The sequence below is a fragment of the Acyrthosiphon pisum genome, chromosome A1 (assembly GCF_005508785.2).
Source record: "Acyrthosiphon pisum isolate AL4f chromosome A1, pea_aphid_22Mar2018_4r6ur, whole genome shotgun sequence".
Taxonomy (NCBI): domain Eukaryota; kingdom Metazoa; phylum Arthropoda; class Insecta; order Hemiptera; family Aphididae; genus Acyrthosiphon; species Acyrthosiphon pisum.
In genome coordinates this window covers 80,384,913-80,406,958 of record NC_042494.1, presented here as the reverse complement: position 1 = coordinate 80,406,958, position 22,046 = coordinate 80,384,913, and the positions used below count along the sequence as shown (strand labels likewise).

Genomic DNA, 22,046 nt, shown 5'->3' with positions numbered 1-22,046 from the left:
TTACGTATAGCAGATTAATGTACACTTTTTAAAATAATAATTATTAATATAAGTAATAAGTTATTACTAATAACACATTGTTGTTTGGCTCAAAAATATTTAACTGAAAGTTTGATATTTTATTCTGTTTGGTATTTTTTTGGTAGATGTAATTAATTCATAAAAAAATATTTTTTGTAGGACTATGAAAATTAACAACATAATCTGTAAGACCCTCATCACAGCCATGTGTATTGTACCTATTGCTCTACACACGGTAAAATAGGAAACAAACTAAATTCAATTTTCCATCACACACGGGACAATTTAAATTATTTTTAAGAACACAAAATATAATGTTTTGTTTTAATTTTGTTATAGTCCTGGCATATTATTTCAATGACATAATGAACTAAAAACAACTAGTTATTGAATATTAAAAATCTAATGCAATTACTTAGGTACATCCGAAAATAAACTTGAAAAGACTGAAGACCTCAATAATATTATAATAAAACGAAAAAAGACGATGAACAGCAGTCGACAGAGAAAACTAGGAGACTCCTACAATTAATTACAATGAAGCACCTGCTGCTCACCTTTTTATATCGAACTAATTTCTCTACCCTTCGAACGAAGTTTTTTTTTACCATTTTAAGAGGCTGTCAGCGCACTATTTGTTTTCTCTCTCTGGCTCACACGCAACATAGACAAAATGCATTTACGCAAAATCATTTTTTCTATGTGTTTAAGTAATCTTAGAGTAAAGTCACCCATGACAAAAAAGATAGACAATAATACTTTTGAGGGAATGACTTATCGATTTGTCTAAATATTGTATCAAAACAATTTAAACATAATTTAAATTTACAACATTTTATTATTTATTTTGAAAGTCGTATACAAAGTCAAATAATAATAAAATATAAAATCGATATGTCATTCCTTCAAAAATATTATTCTCTATCTTTTTTGTAATAGGTGACTTTACTCTAAGATTACTTAAACGCATAGAAAAAATGATTTTGCGTAAATGCGTTTTGTCTATGTCGCGCATGGGCCAGAGAGAGAAAACAAATAGTGTGCTGACATCCTCATAAAAAGCAAATAATCTGCCAGCGTGGCCACTCGTTAACTGCGCTGCACTCAAGCAATAAAATCGAGGGCTCCGGTCGCCAAAGTAGCCAAACTTAAGGTGGTCCACCTGGCATTATAGTAGTGTTGCGCGCATGAATATAAACGTAAAATCACAAGCTTAGGAAGGCTATAACTTCCATAATAATGATTTGTGCACCATCAATCTCAACTCAACAATACATCTCTTTTAAAAAAAAATATTTGAAAAAAAAGGTTGCCCGGTAAAGTATACCAACATTTACAATAAAGAATTATAATAACATTTGCTGAACATTTTGTTTTTCAGATTAGTTTAGATAATGTTACTAAAATAGAAAATGAATTAAGAGCTGTGTTAGATAAAATACCCAAGGAAAAATTAACCAAAAAATCAGAAATTAAAATAGCACAGAAAGTAAAACGTAGATCATCAATATTATGTATTTCAAATGAATTTCGAAGAAACAATCATGACGCTAACATTCGGGTACATCCTAGAATACAAGTTGAAAATGTAAGACAGTTGGGATATTTAAATAATGACAATGTAATTTTCAACTCACAAACCAATGAGGCATTAAGAATGAGATTTGAAAATGATCATACCAATATGGCGGAAAGCTTCAGTAATAAACCAAATATCGACCAAAACACAAGGTATGAATAATTTAATAAGCTATAATATGGTGTATGCACTGCTGGCCTGGCAATCTAAAGGCCCATGGATCAGTTGTTTTAAGGGGCGCCATAATGAACGGCCTTGGGCCCTGTAAAGAGAAATTGGGCCAAAAAATTACGTACGGTTAAATGTTTCAATAAATACTTTGCGGAGCCCCTATTCTTTATATAAGCCAGAAACACGCCAAGAAAAAAAAAATTGACGGGGCCCCGTCTTGTTTGTGGCCTATCGGCCATGGCCAGGCCAACACTGAGTGTCTGAAACAATTAGATGTGAATTTTACTACATTGTTAGATGATTAATGTTTATAGATATAGACGTAATGAAGAATCAATGAGCAATGATTTAATGAGTGTGGAAGATGACTTACAGCTTGTAGAATCTCCTAACTTTGATAGCTCAGTGAATCTATTTAAGGATAACGAAGATAATAATAGCGGAGATGTATATTTACTACTCCAACCACATAATAATTGGATGGAATCTTAATAATTTCAATATTATTATATTAATGATTAAAAAGCAATCTTTTCAAACCAAGAATAAAATATGAAATTATCTATTATATTATAAACCAATAATTTGTAATGACTGTTCATTTTCAAAAAAATAAATCTAGTTTTTTAAAGTTTAAATTTTGTATGGTACCTAATTTTTTTATTAAAAGGTTAATTAGATAAAAATAGCCATAAATACTTACTGCGGCACTAATAGTCCATGTTTCTTTTGGTAAACACCCTAAAACTTCATCTGAAAATTTACTGTGCGGGACATCATGTTCTAATAATATAACTTCGTTTTCAGCTTCTCTTTCACCAATTTTTCCAAGCGACCTCACAAAATGGCCCTTTAAATATAATTTGTATATTCACACAAAGTAAAGGTAAACAGCAAACCTAGACATTAAAAACAAACCAATGGATATCTTGAAGTTCTTGGCCATGTATCAATGGAAACAATAACACGTTGATCTTTTAATTTGTCATATTGTCTAGTTTCTATTCTTATTTTTGGAATCTTCTTCTCTGCTGGTACGAATAAATGCCGAGTTGCCTGACAAAAAGTAACCAAACATTTAATTTTTAAACAATTACTGATGGTTATTTGTATTATTGTTTACCTTCATAATACCATAATTGTATGATGTCTACTTACATTATCAACAAGACTATGTTGGATGATCCCACAATACTGTCTCCATTTTTTTCGTATTATTCCAACCACTTGACCTGTTGGATATTTTTCTTTTGGCTTTTCAACAGTATTTAAATTATTTTCCAAGTCCAAATCATCTGTTAAGTTTGCAAAATATTCAATATGATGTCTATAAAATAACTAAATTAATATTTTACCATAATCTGCTATAACTAAATTAGCAGGTGCACTCCATTGACTTTCTGGAAGCATTTGAATGGCAACAATATCACCATTAATGGCTCGATTTAAATTTTCTCTGCCTTGCAACAATATCTAAAATATAATATTAAATCAATTAATGAAAATCATTGTTTTCATGCAACACAAACTTACATTCTTTTCTTGTCCTTCCACAAAAACATTTCCTTCAAGAAAATTATCAACAGACGCAAAAAATGTGCCCTGCATTAGTTTTCCAGCCTTTATGCCCTGATGTATTTTTGCTGGGGTCAAATGAGGAGGGAAAATTGGTTCTTTACTTGTTTCTTCTACCATGCAAGAGTGATTAGACAGTTTATCGGTTAATGTAACATTGTTTAACCCACTAACATATTGTTCGACTGAAAATCAATATTATAAATTTACTCAAAAATATTTAAATTTTTAATTTCAACTAACTCACGCGACATTGTAGGTATTCCTTCATTAATTGCTTTAGCCTTGCTAGCTTCATCACTGGATAATAATAATACTTTTATTTTATCGTCCAAATGTTTATTATACCAAAGAGCTGCTACCCTAATCATACGGTCATTGTAATCATTTGGACTTTCTCCTCGGACACGTTCAACATATGTATCCCTTAAATTAAAATAAAAATCAAGATAAAATAATGAATTTTTATTTTCAATTAGGAAATACATAAAATAACTAGGTAGCTATCAAAATTCATTACAAATCATTTTGAGATATCAAAAATTAAAAACAACATAATGTGCAATCTGTAATTAAAACAATATTAAATTGATTATCAGTTTGATCCTATTCAATTGGTTTATTGGATTTTCGATTAATTAAGTATTAATTTCTTGGTAATCAGTTAATCTAATAATTTTACTAATAAGACAATGGAAATCATGAACAAAGTTAAAATCTAAGTACCAAATATAAATACTCTAAAAATAATATAAGAAATAGTTCTTACCTATGATAAACATTAACAAACACATAAAAACTTCTAGAATAATTTCCTATAATATCCATTAAACGTTTATAAACACTATGACTGAGATGTTTGACTTCTTCAAGTACAGTTTGTAAAATAATGACATTCTTCAAAGTTTCATCTTCCAGAGCATCAATCTATAATCAATAAACATTATTTAAATATTAAAGGATTTTCATAAAACTGTAAAAAGGTCATGTTACAAAGCAATAGGCCTGCACTAATATGCTGCAAAGCTCCAAAGAACCAACCAAATTTTTTCAGTGTTTTGGTTCAAAATTAGCCACCCTAGGAGCCCGGTTGAGCCTCAAGGACCTAGGCCAAAATTTGGCACTGATACAAACGTAACTTAAATCTAATTATTTAAATATTAAGTGCAAAAAGCATTAATTTAGACTATAATATTATCAAAAACCAAAATTATTCAATCAAAAAAACAGAAACCTTTAACTAAAATAATACCTGATGCAAAACTACATTTGTATCTACTAATAAATAATGTTTGTCTTGGAAATCTGTGTTTATAGATTGGTGTTTGACGAGTGGTCGTTCACTGTTGTGCTTGCACTTCTTGCATATTTTTGAGCCACAACCTATGTCATCTCTTAAGTAGTGTTCGCGTACAATCTAAATGGATTATTTACAAAAGTAAATACATCATATTGTACTATAATAGTAGCGAAGGAACTTACCTTTAAAATATTACCACGCTTGGTTTTTCGTATAAACGTTTTCGATGTCACTTTCATAGTCATGATGCTGCTGTGTTGTGTCAGAACACAGCAATGTCAAGAGAATTATTTTAACCGGTAGTCTTTTTGATTGTATTAAAATGTATTAGTCAATTATATAGTCTAAGGACTAAGACCTTAGACGTCAATATAATAATAATTATTAATTAATATTGTACTCTTTAAATACAAAACATTGTAGAATCAAAACAAAAAAATAACGCTCAACACACGTGAAAGATACTAACATACGGCTGATACTATCAGTCTGATAGCGAGATATCAATCTGTTCGTGGGAGAAAAAATTGTTTGTTATTGTTCTTCGATGCTATCACTACACGTGTTGATAAAATGATAACATTGAAAAAACACCTTGAAGGCTTGAAACTAGTTTTGATTCTTACGTCAAATTATGCAAAATATTTCATAACAATTAATAATTAATAATTGTTGTTTTAAAAACTATAACAAATACATTAAGATTATTTTATATTAATTTACTAATTAATTAATATTACAATAATAATAATATAATATTATTTTATTTGAAATTCTAATATTGTTGTTCTATGTTAACTTATAAATTAAAAACATTTTACGTAATTGAAATTAAAAATTTTAATCATTACAATTAATACCGATTAGATCTGTGTTCCAACGGTAATATAAATTGATTTTAATTTTAAATATTCCCTAATGAATTCTTAACTTATGTGTATTTACTTCCCAGTACTTAATTTTATGCAATGCTATTTCTGTTAAGAATAACCATTACTCATTAGTTATTACATAGTTTATTCAGTACTATTTTTGAAAACTATCTAAATGTATATTAGTCTATATATATACCTAATATATTATCTAAATTACCAGATACATATATTAAATTAAGCTACATAATAATAATTGTATGTATAATAATATGTAATATCTATCAAACAAATCAAACTTAATTTTGAAGTAGCTTTTTTGACAAGTTTTGCATGTTCTGGTTATTAATTAGTTAAATAACAATTGAAGAATATAATAGGGCCATAGCAGCTATGAATGTAATAATAAAATATATGAAATTAAAAATACACTGTTATAAATTTATAATCGCAACAATTTATTAAATTATACTGATACATTGTATTAATGTATTAGTATAATAGTATTCAAAGCTGTTTATATTTTTTGATTTATTGATATAGTGATATTTATGTGAAATATTTCAAATATTACGAGATATATATCTCGTAATTTAGAATCGATGTTATGAATTAATGTATTAAAGACTAATTTAGTCATATTTTCCCAAGTGAATATTTACTTTTTGAGGTTCTTTAGATAGAATTTCAAAATATAGTCATAAAAAACGGTTTCAAACCGATCAAATTGGTTATTTTTTTTATTTTTGAAACATCTTATTTCTTATTTTTCTTTTAGTAAAATGAAATAAAACTTGCTGATAAAATATTATAATTTATTCACGAGATTAATACTTAAATGGATATAATATATTATATACTATAATTTCTAATAATTATAATATTAGAAATTGACACTATAGGCATATGCTTATAATGTTTACATGGAAATATGGCTCTGCCTACATTATAATATATACCTATTACCTATTAGTATGATAAGTACCTAGTCAGCTATAAGTAATACCTAATTTGCTTTTTGGATTTTTTCAGGCTACTAAATAAACTATTAACTCAGAAATAAGAATGGAAAAATATACATTGCTTAAAAAAAAACTGATTTTGTCACTTTTATGTAATTGTAAATTGTAATGAATAGTAAAACCGCTTCTACAATCATAGTAGTTGCAATAATAGCTGTAGTTTCAAATAACCAAAAAATATTACCTATAAAGTCAAAGCATAAATTAAAATTATGGTTATAGGAGATTATGTCAGTATTGTAGATGTAATTTATTGGTTAATATTACATAAATATATATAGCAACAGGTTTATGATTAAGATATGCAAAGGTTAATCGACATACACATTATTAATAGGTAGTTTAATAGAGCGTACATCAGAGCGTACATAAATTATCTTTTACTATCATTTTTTAAATAATTTGATTTTAGTCGATTCTTGTGTTAATTTATATTTTTAATTTTAGGTATTAAATGTCTATGATATTGGCAAATGTATGGAAGTATAGAGTGGGTTATAGACAATTTTTCATTCATAATAAACAAACACAAATTCAAGCTATGTCTTCTGACCGAAAAAGGACTGGAGAAGGAACTAATTTAAATGATGATGAAGGTAACTATTTAAATTTATTACGAATGAATAATAAATCAGTATTTTTTGTTAAGTTGATTGCTATAAGTCCTTTTTAAGTATAATATTTAAAAAAAATACTATAACATTTAATTAACTTTAAAATATTTATCTACGATTTTAGAAACTACTGTATTGTTTTTAAATAGTTAATTAAGTAATATAAATGTAATTCTAGGTATTTTGAAAATTACCATTGGTGATGTAAAAAAACTTACCAAAGCATCAAAAACTCCTGAACTGGTTCCTATTGAATATTGTAAGTAATTATTTATTTTTAATATATTATTATATTGTGTGGTTTGTATACATTTTCTGTACATTTATTTAATATTTGTTTTCATTTAAATATTCACTTGTTAATTTCTAAGTTTTAAAATATTTCTATTTTTTGGAAACTATGGATGAAATATTTTTATTTTAAATAGTATATACTTATTCAATTCGGAACAATATTTTATTTTATTCACAGTAAACATGACCTGCAACCAGGAAGCTATGTCCCACTTAAGATGGATGCTTCAAAAAGATATTCTTGGTCAAGACATGTTTTTGATAGGAAAACCTGGGCCTCTCAGACGGCGTTTAGCTTTAGCCTATTTAGAGCTTACTAATAAATCTGTTGAGTTTGTTTCATTGTCTCAAGATACTACAGAAGCTGATTTGAAACAACGCAGAGAAATTATTGGAGGCACTGCAAAGTACATCAACCAAGTAAATTTTATTTAAGTTCTTAATATTAGTTTTGTCATAAATAATTCTTATACAATTGAATTATTCTTATAGAGTGCTGTTAAAGCTGCAATTGAAGGGCATGTATTAATTCTTGATGGAATTGAAAAAGCAGAACGTAATGTTTTACCAATTTTAAACAACTTACTCGAAAACCGTGAGATTCATTTAGAAGATGGTAGATTTTTAGTAGCACCCAAAACATACGATAAATTGTTACAAGTAAAAATACAAAATGTTTGATTACTATTATTAAAATACTGTAATATACTAATATGCATGTACCTTTTCACATAGGAACATGGTCTAGAGCACATGATGAAATGGAATCTGGTTCGTGTTAGTGAAGATTTCTTTGTTATTGCACTTGGTTTGCCAGTTCCTACATATAATGGCATTCCACTAGATCCTCCTCTACGTTCTCGATTTCAAGCTAGACATATCATGACACCATCTTATACGGTAAGATAATGTTTATTAGTTTTAACCTCTGTCTCATAGTAGAATACCCTGGGCGGTATATCTGTTTCTGTCTAGCAGCGTGCATCTCCCACATAGTGGCATAAGAAGTGACCAGTAGAAGGTGAAAATAGTGTGCAGAACCAGTGTATTCTACTTTGAGACATAGTATTAGTGGTGTAGACAGGGGGGTGTTTAAGCCTCCCTTTCATAAACCTGGTTATGCCTCTGAGTATAGCAGTTTTAATTTCATAAAAAAAAAACATAAGTAAATAAATTTATACATTTTTACATAATATTTTGAAATTATAACTTAAGTGTTAAATTTTTTATTTATTCAGAATAATATATCTCTTTAAACTTCAAGATATTTTATATGGTTTAACAGTAATAAAATATTTGTTTATCGAACCAAATAACATTCTTAAAAACTGCAAAGATTATAACCTTCAAGAATATTTTAATTACTAATCAAATAATAACTTCTAAGTTCTAATACATAAAAAAATTAATACGTCATAATAATATGAAAACAAGCTGTCTGTTAATTAATAATTGATAATTATATACATTTGGTTAGATATATTTGTTTGTTTATCATTATCACTAAGTAATATTTAACAATTCATATTTTCTTAACATTATAAAAATATGTCTTAAGTGTAGGTTCTAAATTACATTGATACATTCACCATAAACAATGCACAATACTTAAGTTAACAGCATGACTATACAAATTGATGTACCTATATAATATTTTTTTATAGCTAGGTGTATCTACCTATAAATGATTTTCCAATTTTGTCGATTTTAGTTTTAACTATTACCGGTGTCCGGTGTAATTAAAATTATTAACAAACTACAGTTATTTGTTCTCTTCTTGTTGACAATTTGTTGTGTGTCATAACTTTTTTTTTATAACAAAGGTCTTACTGACTCATCATACCAACTACAAAACTAACCTACTACAATACTAAAGGACATACATATAATTTGATGTGTTTGAGACAAATAGACATTAGTATTATAGCATTATAGCGAGGCATTTATTTTGGCTTGTTTACTATTTCATTTTCTCAACTCAAATTCTACTTTTTAATTTTTATAATATGGTTGTATAAGTAATTTCAAATTTTAATCGTCTTATACAAATCATAAGCCAGTTTAACTTAACCAAGCATAGGTATTATCGTTGATTATAAATACTAGTATTTATGGTATGACTCAGTGCTTGAATTTTGGGAGGCAGATTTCCTCTTCTTTTTAGGAAATATGTATGTGTACTCTTTCTAATATCCTCATAAATATGACATTTAAATATTCTGGTACTCACGTTTTTTTTTACATTTTTACATCCCCTTCTAATTTTTCCCAATTCAGGCACTACTACTATTTCAGTATTTCATGCTTTAGAAGTTTAGAAGGTAACTATCAGGTTAGACAGTGAAATTAAAATGTCTACATCTGCTGTTAACCTTTATTATTAAAAGAAGAAAGCATGTCATCATAATACAGTTAAATGAAACTCGTGCCCCAATGACGGGGGAAGGGGCTCCTCCTAGCTACGGCACTGAGTCGAGACATATAATTTATGCAGGAGATTTCGTGTAGGTATCTACTTAAATATTACACTCTGAAAAACCGGACTCGCTAATAACATTCGTAGTCGTGGGCGATTTTACCGTTATCGACCGTGGTGGCTGGACCACCGCCCTGCATTACGGATGGCATGTGGACGTGCAATTCGGTTTTGTGTCGACTCTTTACGCAGGTTCTCGTCGTCGTTGTCGTCGGTCTCTCGTCGTGGATCACGATCGCCTGCCGATGTTCGGACCTAGGGCTATGGCACTCCGGGATCGAACAGGTCTTGACAAGCGCCGGGCGCCTGCAGCCACGAGTGTCGATGCCCGGCGCCGACATGGGTTTCCGGCGGGCATCCAGCTCCACCGACGGCTTCTGCAACCACTGCAACACGCGTTCCACGTAATTTTCGTCGTCGTTGCAATTGTGTTCGCTGCAGTCTTCGTCGCCGTGGTCATCGACTATCCGCGAGCTCTGCGTCCCACGGTCCACGTGCGTCGCCCTCCGCCGGAGCTGCAGTCGTTTTTCTTTTTCGGGCGATTTGTCGTCGTCGGACAACAAAACGTGCCTTACGCCGCTCACCCACGTGGTCCGAACCACCAGTCGTCCGCACGACGATTTCCAGCGGAAAAACTCGTACGGGTCCGCATCGGCCGTCTTCATAATCGCAGTCGTAGTCGAGAGTTCCGCGAGTGTTCCGACTCGTGCGCGCCCGGGACGCCGACTGAACCTGCACTTATAAGTTATATTATTATATCCGAATTCAAAATCGCCGTACACATTTGTGTAAACGTCTCGTGTGCGCGTGTGTGTGTTTTAAATGACAACCCCCTCATCGCGAAACCAACGACTCTTAGACATGCACACGCCATCGTGCTCCCCACCCATGCACCCCCTCGAAGAGAGACGCCCACGGCTAAGTCGTCCTTCGTTTTATATTTCCCTGAAACGCGTATCGCGCGGTTACGGTCGTCGCCGGCATGCAGCGGGGTGGTGTATATACATAGCCTCTTTTTTAATGTGACAGTGTCATTATTATACGGTTTTCAAAAACGAATAAACGTAGATTATATATAGGTACCTCCGTAGGTAACGTTTATAGAGGTATGAATAAAAAAAATATAAATTTCCGTGACGATAAAAGCAAACAACGCAGTCGTAGAACGAATAATAAAAGACAGCACACATTAAATTGTATATACCTACCGCATTATTTTTTTTTTAACCGTTCGTAATTTTTTAGTGTTGAATACAATATTTATGTATTATATTATATACGTGTGTATGTGTAATGTCATGTGAATACCTCAATTATTATTAACTATTTTTACGTTAATCGGTTATTACGTTTTCGCAATTAGACGGAATTACTTTGAAACTCTTCGTTTATTTTAATTATTATTCCTTCGTGTTTATGTCGAGAGATATGATAATCGCATAAAAATATAAAAATTGTGTTATTAATAAATAATAATATAGTATTTTATAATATTATGTCTTTTGATGATGGTCTGATTCGGCATTGACAATGCAGCCCAGTTACACAAAATATGTATTAGGTTCGAACTTAAAATTCGTTCAAATTGACGTGCTGCAATAAAATGTGTATACCTAGATATATTATAATAACGATATACGAAAACGAGATAAACAAAAAAGGTTTAATTAAAATATAATTACTTTTTAAACTTTAAATTAAATCAGATAAATTCACGAGGCAATTAATATTCACTATACTCTGTTCCATCTAAGAGCGAATCACTCGGCAGACCAAAGCACGTTTTTTCCGCGCATTCCCACCACAATTCCGGACTTCGGTAAGCGTTTTAACACGGGCACCAACGGCCGTCGATGACTTTTCGCCAATCACAAAACACATAGCCATCGCATGGGGGGGGGGGGGGGGTCAGGCACTGTTCGGCGGCTCAGTCTGCAGCGTGCACGAAAGCGGTCGACTCTTAGACGGAAGTATGGAACAGAGTATAGTTCACGAATACTCGTATTTTTACATAAATACATGCGTAACTTTAAATATAAAAACTTGAAAACCGGGAAAGTCACTCTGCTGTATAGTAGGCGTTGAGTGTACCTCGTCGTTGAGTAGGTCACTATAAAATATGTGTTAAAGCGCCCGGTGCCGATGTCATTTTGCCACCTAAAAGAAGATAGATCTAAATATTGATTGTAATATTAGTTCATTGACAAAGCTATAAAATATAAGATATTCAGTTCTTCAGTTTCATTTTAGTGTTCATATGTTATTACTATAGATGATTTGAATTATTTGTACAGACAGTACCTAAATGGTTTTTTTTGTGTCATATATTGGTAAGCAGGAAAACACCAAAATACACAATTTATATAATATTTAGTATATTACTTTATATATGCATAAAAAAAAACTAAAATAAAATACTAATAAATTAATAAATTATATCAATAATGTAATAATTGTTTGAATATATTATTTTAAGGCGCCCGGTGCTGATGCCATTTTGTCTTCAAAAATACACTCTGTGGGAATAACGATACCGCCTTGTAGAATCAACCAAATTTCATAATTTTTTTTTTAAATGTTAGAAGGAAATATTCTACAGCCCGCATCGATCTCTGTTTTTCAATATTTTATTCTCAAACTGTATAATATGTCTAAGAAAATACAAGATAAACAGTATTTTTTTACAAATTTTTTAATACAATTATTTGAAATTAAATACAAAATCAGAGATCAATGCGAGATATAGGAAGTCTTCTTCTTCAGATAAAAAAATAGTCATCAAAATCTAACTATTCTACAAAGCTTGAGAGTTATTCCCGTAAAGTCAATTTGTTCGATAAAATACACCCTATTAACCCCCTCTCCTCCACCTCTTAAATAGGTATCGGGTAATAGATTAGTGGAAAAGTCTTATAATTGAGGTGGCAACTAAAATATAAAATTGTATAGAATTGTGGAAAATTTGAAAAACTGACACCGGGACCCTTAAATTTGAATTCAACACTATTTATATTCTTATAAATGAATAAAAGTAATTTATTTTTTCTATTAGTAATATTGTAATTAGAATTAATTTTTGCCAAAAACATAGCATTTATTATATTATTGTTATTAGCTAAAAAGCCAATACTAACGTACCGTAGATTGTAGAACAGTGTGAATATGTTTGTGGTATTTTGAAAAAATATATTAGAAAATGATAATTAAGTGACAGTTGAATATCTCAACTTTTCACAGTTTATATCTTTTGAATAAAATTGCAGAAAGAAATTACTAAAACGTTATTTTTTTTTATAAATATCCAATTACATCAAAATTTTGTTTTTGAACAAAAATAGGAATTTTATTTTGGTTTTGCTACTTTTTTTTTAAATTTTGTAAGGAAGACGGAAAATTTTTAATTAATAAAACTATTTTAAATCGTGTTACTAATGATTTATAAATTATAAGTGATTAAATTTGTTTTGTTCAAAATATATTGATACTTATTTTAAGTATTAACTGCATCATAGGTAATATACAAACACTAATTATGGTCAAATGCTATAACTAGGGAGGCGATTATGTTACGAATTAATAATTTTACAGTTAATACAAACATTTTGGTTTAGTTTGTTTTAAATATATTTAGTTTTGTACAAACTATAAAGTAGATTTAATTCTTAATTAGTATACATTATAGTAAAATACCTAAAGTAAATATGCAATATAGATACTAGGTAAATACCGAAGATTCTAGCTGTCTATAATAGACGAAAACTTATAAAATATTATCGAAAAGGTGCGGCTGTGGCTTAATGTTATCATAGAAAGTCTTATATCTTTGTGAATAGTTTTTACCTATCCTAATGTTAAAACAATCAAAACAAAAAAAAGTTTTTGAAAAAATCATGTTCCCAAGCCGTTAAACTAATGACAATTATAGAGTGGAAAAAGTCGTCAAACGAAACATTGTAATCAACCCCCCAATTGCAGTTCTTATATTTTTATATCGCCTCTATCAAACTCCTGTATAATGCCTATGGCGTGACTAAAGCTATTATGTGCGGTTTTGTCTAGTACCTACCTCAAAAGTTTCCCGAAATGAATTTATCGTTAATGACTCTATTGTTTATTTGTATTAGTAGTAATTAAATTATAATTTAATGTCTAGAACATGCTAAACGACCTGATTGCCGAGTACCCGACGGCACCCAAGGAAAAATTGGAAAATGTGTTGTCCTGCGCCTACGCTCTAGCGTCACCAGAATCCAGCGAATTGGGCTTGCACGATTTCCCAATAGAAAACGTGCCCGTTGTCGCCAAACTAATCGTAAGTACAAAATGCATAATTCCGAATATAAAATATATAACAGTAGTGTATGAATAGTAAACCTCAACAGCGCCCCTGATATATTATCTCTTAAGATGAGGTCAGAGTACTATTTGTTTTTTCTCTTTGACCCAAGTGCAACATAGCAAATCTACATTTAGCAGAACCAATCCTGTGTTATTAGTTTTAATATTAGAGTGAATTCATCTATACTTAACTTTAGGTTACAATATTATCTATGACCCTACGTTGGCTATTTTATGATAAATACATTTTTATGTAAGTTATGGGCTTGTTAACTATTACAATTTAAAAATGCTTTTACAGGCAATCTTCTTAGTTTAAAGTTTGGTAATAGTTGAATTCACTCTAATAATAAAAGTAATAATACAGGGTAGGTCTGCGCCTTCTGCTAAACATAAATTTGCTATGTTGCGCGTGGGTCGGATAGAGAAAACAAATGCTGATATCCTCTTAAGAGGACGCCACAGTGTTGATACCCGCATGTGTTGGCTCCATCGAGTGATGTAGTCCTAAAAAAGTTTATGGGTACACGCCTTGGTCATTGTAAAAAATAACTTGAGGGGCTACGCTTAATCTACGTACCACAATTTTCGTTGAGGGTACACGCATAAATATAAAAGTAGGATGAGTACATGTCGTGTACCCTCTACTACACCTCTAGCACCATAAATATTATAATTTATTTTAGTTATTTACAATATTTATGAGTTATGACATACGTCACACAAAATATATTTTTTAGCTATGCGTTTTAATTAAAGTATTCCCACTTTTTAATCAAATATTATGCCCCTATGGCTCTATACAGAGAAAGGCATTATTTGAATGAAATTTTATTTAGATAACATTTTATTTGCATAAATTATAATTTGGATGATTTATTCACAATTATTCGAATAAAATGTATTTGAATAATAATGATTCGACTAAATTTCAAACATAGTTATTCGAATAATTTTTGTTTATTTTATTTGCGTAAACATTATGGTTGGTAATTTAAAACAGGTAGATATTATAAACAATAGTTGGCATTGTACTTTAAGTTACACGATTGTAAATCTTATTTTATTCGGAAAAATGAAAAAATATTATTAATAAACAATTTATACATCCGACGTAGCCGAGTAGGAATGATTGCGAACCCATAATATACATCATACTGACATACTCAAATTATATTATTATCGTACCACCTGACACTGAGATTCGCGTGTATTCCATACAAACTGCAGCCACATATTTCAGTACAACAACCCGTCCGTGTCGCCGAATAGTGTGCTGAAACGACTCTATCCATACGAAAGTTTCATGAACCCGGACGGTAAACGATCCGTTAACGGCATATTGTCGTCTTTCTGTCCCGAAAACGGAGACGAACCGACCAATCGTCGTGTCGCGTCCGTTAGAAGACCGGACAACCAGAACGAGGCCGAAGTCGTTCTAGACAATTCAAAACGTTTTACGGTAGGTACAAGTGTACAACAGAATATACAGTAATATTACATCGTCTACTGTGAGTTACATGACATCGCGTTCCGTTTGACTTGTTTTAATAATATAATATTATATTACACTTAGGTCCCGTCCGGAAACTCGACTTTCATAAACGTAGCTGCAGTATTTCCAGAATTCGTAGACACAGGTTATCAAAACGCTGTACTGTCGGATCTCGCGCTCAGTCATTCAGCAGCCGACATATGCATAATTGGACCAAGAGGTAGTGGAAAGACGGCAATCGTGAATAGATTTGCGACCACATTTCACTACGACGTGGAAACCATTTCCCTGTATCAGGTTTGGATCAAAAGCAATTTTAATATTTTATTCATTTTTTTTTAAAATTATATTTCTTTCCCACAGGATTTGACGGCAAGAGATTTAATCCAACAAAGAACCACACTACCAAATGGCGACACTGTTTGGAAGTACAGTCCGTTAGTGGTTGCTGCCATCGAGGGAAAATTAGCCATCCTTGACGGCCTTCATAGACTACATTTGTCAACATTGTCTGTTTTACACAGGTTAATTTTATTGTACCTATTTGAAACATTTATCTTACAATTAAATTGATTTGATCATACCTTTAAAGTATAAACTCTAATATAGTAAATAGTAAATAACATATTTTATGTTTTTCAGACTGATTCAAGATCGAGATCTTCAACTTCATGATGGTACTAGACTATTAAGATCAGATAGATATGACAAACTGGCAAAAAAGTTAGGAGTAGATGTTATGGACAAATCAAATATTATTCGCGTACATTCAGCTTTCAGAATTATAGCACTTGCAGAACCACCTGGTTAATATTGTTTTAAGGCAAAAAGTATATTGCTTATATTGTTTAAAATATTTTATATATGTTAGGTGGCACCATTCCACAGTGGATCACTCCGGAAGTACTAAATATGTTCATATTTCATGAGCTTAGACCTTTGTCCGCTGTTGAAGAATTGAAAATTGTACAACATCTTGTAAGATTTGATTTTTGAATCATTTAGTATTTTAGTTCATTTTTCCTATGTAAAGAAAAATAATACATTTTTTTTTCAAGTATCCAAATAGTGTAAAACCAATGAAAAGATTAGTGGCTGTTACAAAAAAACTTCGAGAATCATCTGATATTTATTTGAATTCTTTGGCTCCATCTTTATCTACACGTCAATTGTTACGAATCTCAAAAAGACTTGATAAATATCCTGATTCAGACTTTTACAGTATTGTAAACAAAGCTTGTTTATCTCAGTATGTTTTTTTTTACTTGATATTTTGGAATAATTTGAATAATTTATGCATGTATTAATAGAACTTTTTTTTTTTTTGCTCATAGATTTTTACCACAACTAACAAAACAAATACTAGAAAAAACATTATACAGTTGCAGTATTCAACCAATATCTGAAAATGTAGAGGACTCTTCAATAAACTGTAAATATGACGATGATTACTTAACTATTGGTAATACAACTATTGCTCGATATAAAACTAGCGCATCTAGTAAAGTTCCAAATATTTTATTCTACAATTTACCTCAAGTAAGAATATAATTCTGGAAAACAGTAATGATTAAAATATGTTTGTTTAATTATAAAAAAACTTATTTTTTAGCATCTGAAACAACTAGAACTTATGCTACAAGACTTTGTTTTGGGAGAACATCTTTTGTTAGTTGGAAACCAAGGCGTTGGTAAAAACAAACTGGTCGACCGATTTTTACAACTAGTAAATAGGCCTAGAGAATACATTCAACTCCATAGGTATGAGTTTATTAATTTAACTTTTTTATTATTATTAATCAAAGATATATTTTTTTCTAGGGATACGACAGTACAATCATTGACTAGTCAACAAACAGTAATTGATGGCGTTTTGCAAATTGAAGATTCCCCATTAGTTAAGGCCGTTAAGAATGGTTACGTTTTAGTTATAGACGAAGCAGACAAAGCTCCAGCTCATGTGACATGTGTATTGAAAAATCTCGTAGAAACTGGCAACATGAGACTTGCTGATGGTAGACAAATTATTAGTAATTCAAATATTGTAAATGATGACAGTATGATTGTACTTCATCCAGACTTTCGAATGATAGTCTTGGCAAATCGACCAGGATTTCCATTTTTGGGAAATAACCTATTCAGCACACTCGGTAAATTTGTATTATTGTAATTAAATAAAAATATACTAATTGATGAATGTTTTATTCTAGGTGATGTATTCAGTTGTCATATTGTTGATAATCCTAGCCGTGAATCTGAAACACAGTTGTTGAAAAGCTATGGTCCTGATGTTTCTGTAGAAGTTATTGATCAAGTAATTGCTGCTTTTGGAGATCTGAGACAGCTGTTCGATCAAAACTTAGTCTCGTACCCATATTCAACTAGAGAAGCAGTTAATATAATCAAACATTTACAAATTTATCCCCAAGATACATTATTAGATGCCATTAGAAATGTATTTGATTTTGACTGCTATTCCAAAGAAGCGCAAGAAGTAATCACAAATGTTCTCAACAAACATAAATTACCAATAAAACTATCACCTTGGGCTGGTCCAACTCGTAAGTAATCCAATCAATTTTAAGGGACCAATTTTTTATGAACTTAATTGTTACAGAAAAAAAAAATCTACAAATCACTGTGGAAAAAGAAAGTGGTCTTGATGTTTCTAGCCCAAAACACGGTAAAGTGGATGAAAAAAATGAACCTCACGTAGGCGGAAACACTTGGGCTGGTGGAACTGGCGGCAGGGATACAGCTGGACTTGGTGGAAAGGGTGGTCCTTATAGGCTAGATGCAAAACATAAAGTTTTTCAGGTAGGTAGATTACATACTTACATCGATAGTTTTTAATTTATTTCTATGTTTTTTTTACTATAATAATCATCAATTTCCTAAAAAAATATATATGTACATGTTTACAAACAGGTGTCTGATGCAGAGAAAGATGCAGTACCAGAACATGTCAAAGAAGCAGCAAGACAAATGGGTCAAAAGGCATACAAGGAACGTCTCAAAGAAATAGAAATGACTGAGTATGATGACAAAGTATACAATGAATACTCTTTACCAGTTAAAAACCAAGTAATATAAAATTTGTCACTAAAATAGATTCAATTTTGTTAAAGTAAATACATTTGTTATTGAGGTACAAGCATTGAGAGTGATATTGAATTCATTACAAGCCAAATCCCAAGAAAGACAATGGGTTAGGCATCAAACATCTGGTGAACTGGATGATAGTAAATTAATAGAAGGTAATGCAATTAAAATGCATTTATTTTGAATGTTTTATATTATATATTTTATTAATTTATTAGGTGTTATTGGCGAACGTTCTATTTATCGGAAACGGGGTAATGTCGACCCACAGATTGGTGCTCCTCAGTTAAAACCAAAACGTTTACGGTTTATTGTGGATGTTTCTGGCAGTATGTATAGGTTCAACAACTATGATGGACGTTTAGACCGTGAACTTGAAGCTGTCATTATGGTGATGGAAGCACTGAGTGGTTTTGAAGACAAGATTAGTTATGATATTGTAGGACATTCAGGCGAGACAGAATGCCTTAAGTTTGTAGATAAATCAAATCCACCCACTGATAACAAGCGACGACTAGATGTTATTAAAAAGATGCATGCTCATACTCAATTCTGTATGGCTGGAGATAATACTCTTCAATCTGTTATATATGCACAAAAAACCTTAGAAGCTGAACGCACTGATTTTGATGAAGCTATAATTATACTATTATCAGATGCTAACTTATCGCGCTATAACATAAGACCTGATAGATTGGCTGCTGCACTTAACTTGAGTAAAGACGTTCAATCTTTTGCAATTTTCATTGGATCACTTGGTGATCAAGCAGACATGTAAGTAACTAACAATTTAACATGCATCAACTCATTTTATATCATATTTTTTATGTACTTGTCCCTGTGCTGAAAAATTCTTAAAAATTGAAAAATTAAAATATCAATGTACAATTTGCACGCACGACATATCTATACAATAATACTTCTAGGAGGTGCTGAATAAAAAACATTAGTTTAGTATTAATATTGACCAAGAAATCATGGCATCTATTGGCATTGTACATAGTGAACAAGTTAAAATATGTATAAATTAATTCAAACAAATGTATTATGTAATTGGTGTTAAAAGTATTTAATATTATTATTTTAATTTATAATTTTTACAGTATAGTCATTAGTCATATTGATTAAAAGTATTTATTTATATTTTGTGTATTGCAGGTTGACTAAAAGCTTACCAGCAGGGAAAAGTTTTGTATGTATGGACCTCAAAAACATCCCACAAATCATTCAACAAATTTTCATGTCTTCTATTATGAGTGTTTTTTAATAAATTTGGTGTCTTGTTATAAAAGTTGTATGTGCCCGTAAATTGGTTATTGTAATTATATGGTTTTGATAGATTAAAGGATTGTAGTTACCAAATAATATAAATATAATAAATATTTATTACTCATATGTATATTGAATATAAAGATTGCTGTGATAGAATGAACTTTTCAACAATAAAGTCTTACATTTTTTATTACAATACCTAGTATTTATTTACTATCCATATTTTTAATAAGACTACTAATTATCACTGCCATACCTATATATATTTTCTAGTGTTGAGCTTGATATTCTACTATACAGTCTACACCTTTAATCTTTTTTCTATGGTCTACACATTTATATACAAGATAATAATATTTAATCTCCGTTCTGGAAATAAAAAAGTTTAAACAATAAAAAAAATCTATTGAAAAAATGTTGATTGACAAAATTTATAAAAATATCTTTAAAATTTAAATTCAATGAATAACAAAAAGTAAGACAAGTGTGTACTGCCTTGCTTTACATTAGGTATTATGTGGGTCACCTTTATTTACGAGTGATTGAGTGAATATCAAATTAAGTAAAAAATTAAAATTCGAACTTTTACAATAAGCTAAAGAAATGTAATTTGCTAATTGCTACAAATTTTCATCCTTAATAGTTACTTTTCAACGACCAACAGAGATGATCTTATCAGTTATCACAATAGATTGTTTACAGTATAATTTTCCACCCTGGCTTGCTTGTGTCAATTTAATAAGGGGAAATATATAGGCAATATACCATCTCATTACAGTTACCCATAGCCGTTTTGTCATTTCCCTCCAATAAGAAATTAAGAATAAAAATAATATTTTTATTTAACACAAATATAATAATAAGTTATTAAAATAGTTATGACAAACAAAAAAAAAAAAAAAAATTACCTATGAATCATTAACTATTATGTATGTACCTATTATTTAACATTTTGTAGGTACAACTTTGAAATTTCTTCGTTTTGAAATTAAATAATTCCACTGTCAATGGCTTCACTTAGTTTGTGTTTGCTCGGTAGTCTTTAAATTTTTTTGAGTATGAATAATTCTTATTTACATCTTAGTATCTTACATTAATATCTATTTGAATTTGTTTCACAATATTGATAGCCATACAATATATTTGTGTTTTCTTTATAAGAATATCAGCTAAATATTTTAATAATTGGAGGAAAATGAACATAATTTTAGTTCAAAAAATGGATCCACCAGTCGTACTCGTCACACGCCACAATGTACCTACCTGCAAACAGTCAACGACACCGCAATCAAAAATACAAAATGCATTTTTTGCTCAAAACACACTTGACAAAACTCTCAAGCCTCATAGAGTGGTCTGTTTTCGTTATTTTAGATTCTGAGTGGAACGATGTATGTATTGATTTTACAATGATGTGAGTTTTTTTTTTTTTTTATTATTTTTTAATTTTTTAATTTTTAATTTTTTTAATTTTTTAATTTTTTAATTTTTGTGTCTGTGTACACGATAAGTAGTCGAAATAATGCTTCGATTATCAACTCCAGTATCTTGTTCGATTGGAAAGTGAATATCGTTGGTGCATTGGGGAGGTCAAAATTTAAAATTCCCAGTAATTTTCAAAAGCGCCGTGAAAAACAAAAGAAAAATCAAGGAAAAACGGGAATTTTTACGCAAAATCGATTTTTCACAAAATTGAATTTGGTTTTTGGTGTAACTTTAAAACAAATGACCGTAGATACATAAAATTTTCAATGGTTGTTTATATTTCCATTTTCTATACACGATAAAATTTTAAAAATATTTTGATTTGTTTTGAGCTGTTTACGGACAATTTCAGTTTCCAATTTAATTAGTTTTTTTCTCTATGAATGTCAATAAAACTTTATTTGTTGAGTAAAAATACTTGAAAATTAAT

General features: G+C 30.3%; 2 protein-coding genes across 2 annotated transcripts; one reads left to right on the top strand and one right to left on the bottom strand.

Moving 5' to 3' along the window:
* Window positions 1–2,474: 2,474 nt before the first annotated feature.
* LOC100163737 (exosome complex exonuclease RRP44) lies at window positions 2,475–5,236 on the bottom strand (the record flags this gene model as incomplete). The annotated part of the gene is given in 9 exon segments (XM_029487599.1): window positions 2,475–2,621; window positions 2,690–2,827; window positions 2,930–3,066; window positions 3,127–3,244; window positions 3,305–3,531; window positions 3,594–3,772; window positions 4,116–4,273; window positions 4,599–4,763; window positions 4,829–5,236. Coding segments are annotated over 9 exon segments (1,332 nt in total), but the record flags the coding sequence as incomplete, so codon positions are not given.
* A 167-nt stretch (window positions 5,237–5,403) lies between these two features.
* LOC100165773 (von Willebrand factor A domain-containing protein 8) lies at window positions 5,404–20,327 on the top strand. The gene is made up of 22 exons (XM_001946001.5): window positions 5,404–5,528; window positions 6,988–7,136; window positions 7,333–7,413; window positions 7,627–7,868; window positions 7,941–8,108; window positions 8,184–8,348; window positions 14,078–14,236; window positions 15,506–15,724; window positions 15,839–16,054; window positions 16,121–16,281; window positions 16,400–16,563; window positions 16,629–16,735; window positions 16,816–17,006; window positions 17,092–17,296; window positions 17,370–17,518; window positions 17,579–17,907; window positions 17,968–18,318; window positions 18,375–18,574; window positions 18,686–18,841; window positions 18,906–19,014; window positions 19,078–19,633; window positions 20,018–20,327. Exons 2-22 carry the CDS (start codon window positions 6,995–6,997, stop codon window positions 20,124–20,126), a joined length of 4,179 nt encoding a protein of 1,392 aa, XP_001946036.2. The 5' UTR covers window positions 5,404–5,528; window positions 6,988–6,994; the 3' UTR covers window positions 20,127–20,327.
* The last annotated feature ends 1,719 nt before the right edge of the window (window positions 20,328–22,046 follow it).

Coding starts and splice junctions, on each gene's coding strand:
- LOC100165773 (XM_001946001.5), top strand. CDS start 6,995: ATGTCTATGATATTGGCAAATGTATGGAAGTATAGAGTGGGTTATAGA. Junction 16,055..16,120: donor AAACCATTTCCCTGTATCAG/GTTTGGATCAAA, acceptor TCTTTCCCACAG/GATTTGACGGCAAGAGATTT. Junction 19,634..20,017: donor CTTGGTGATCAAGCAGACAT/GTAAGTAACTAA, acceptor TGTGTATTGCAG/GTTGACTAAAAGCTTACCAG.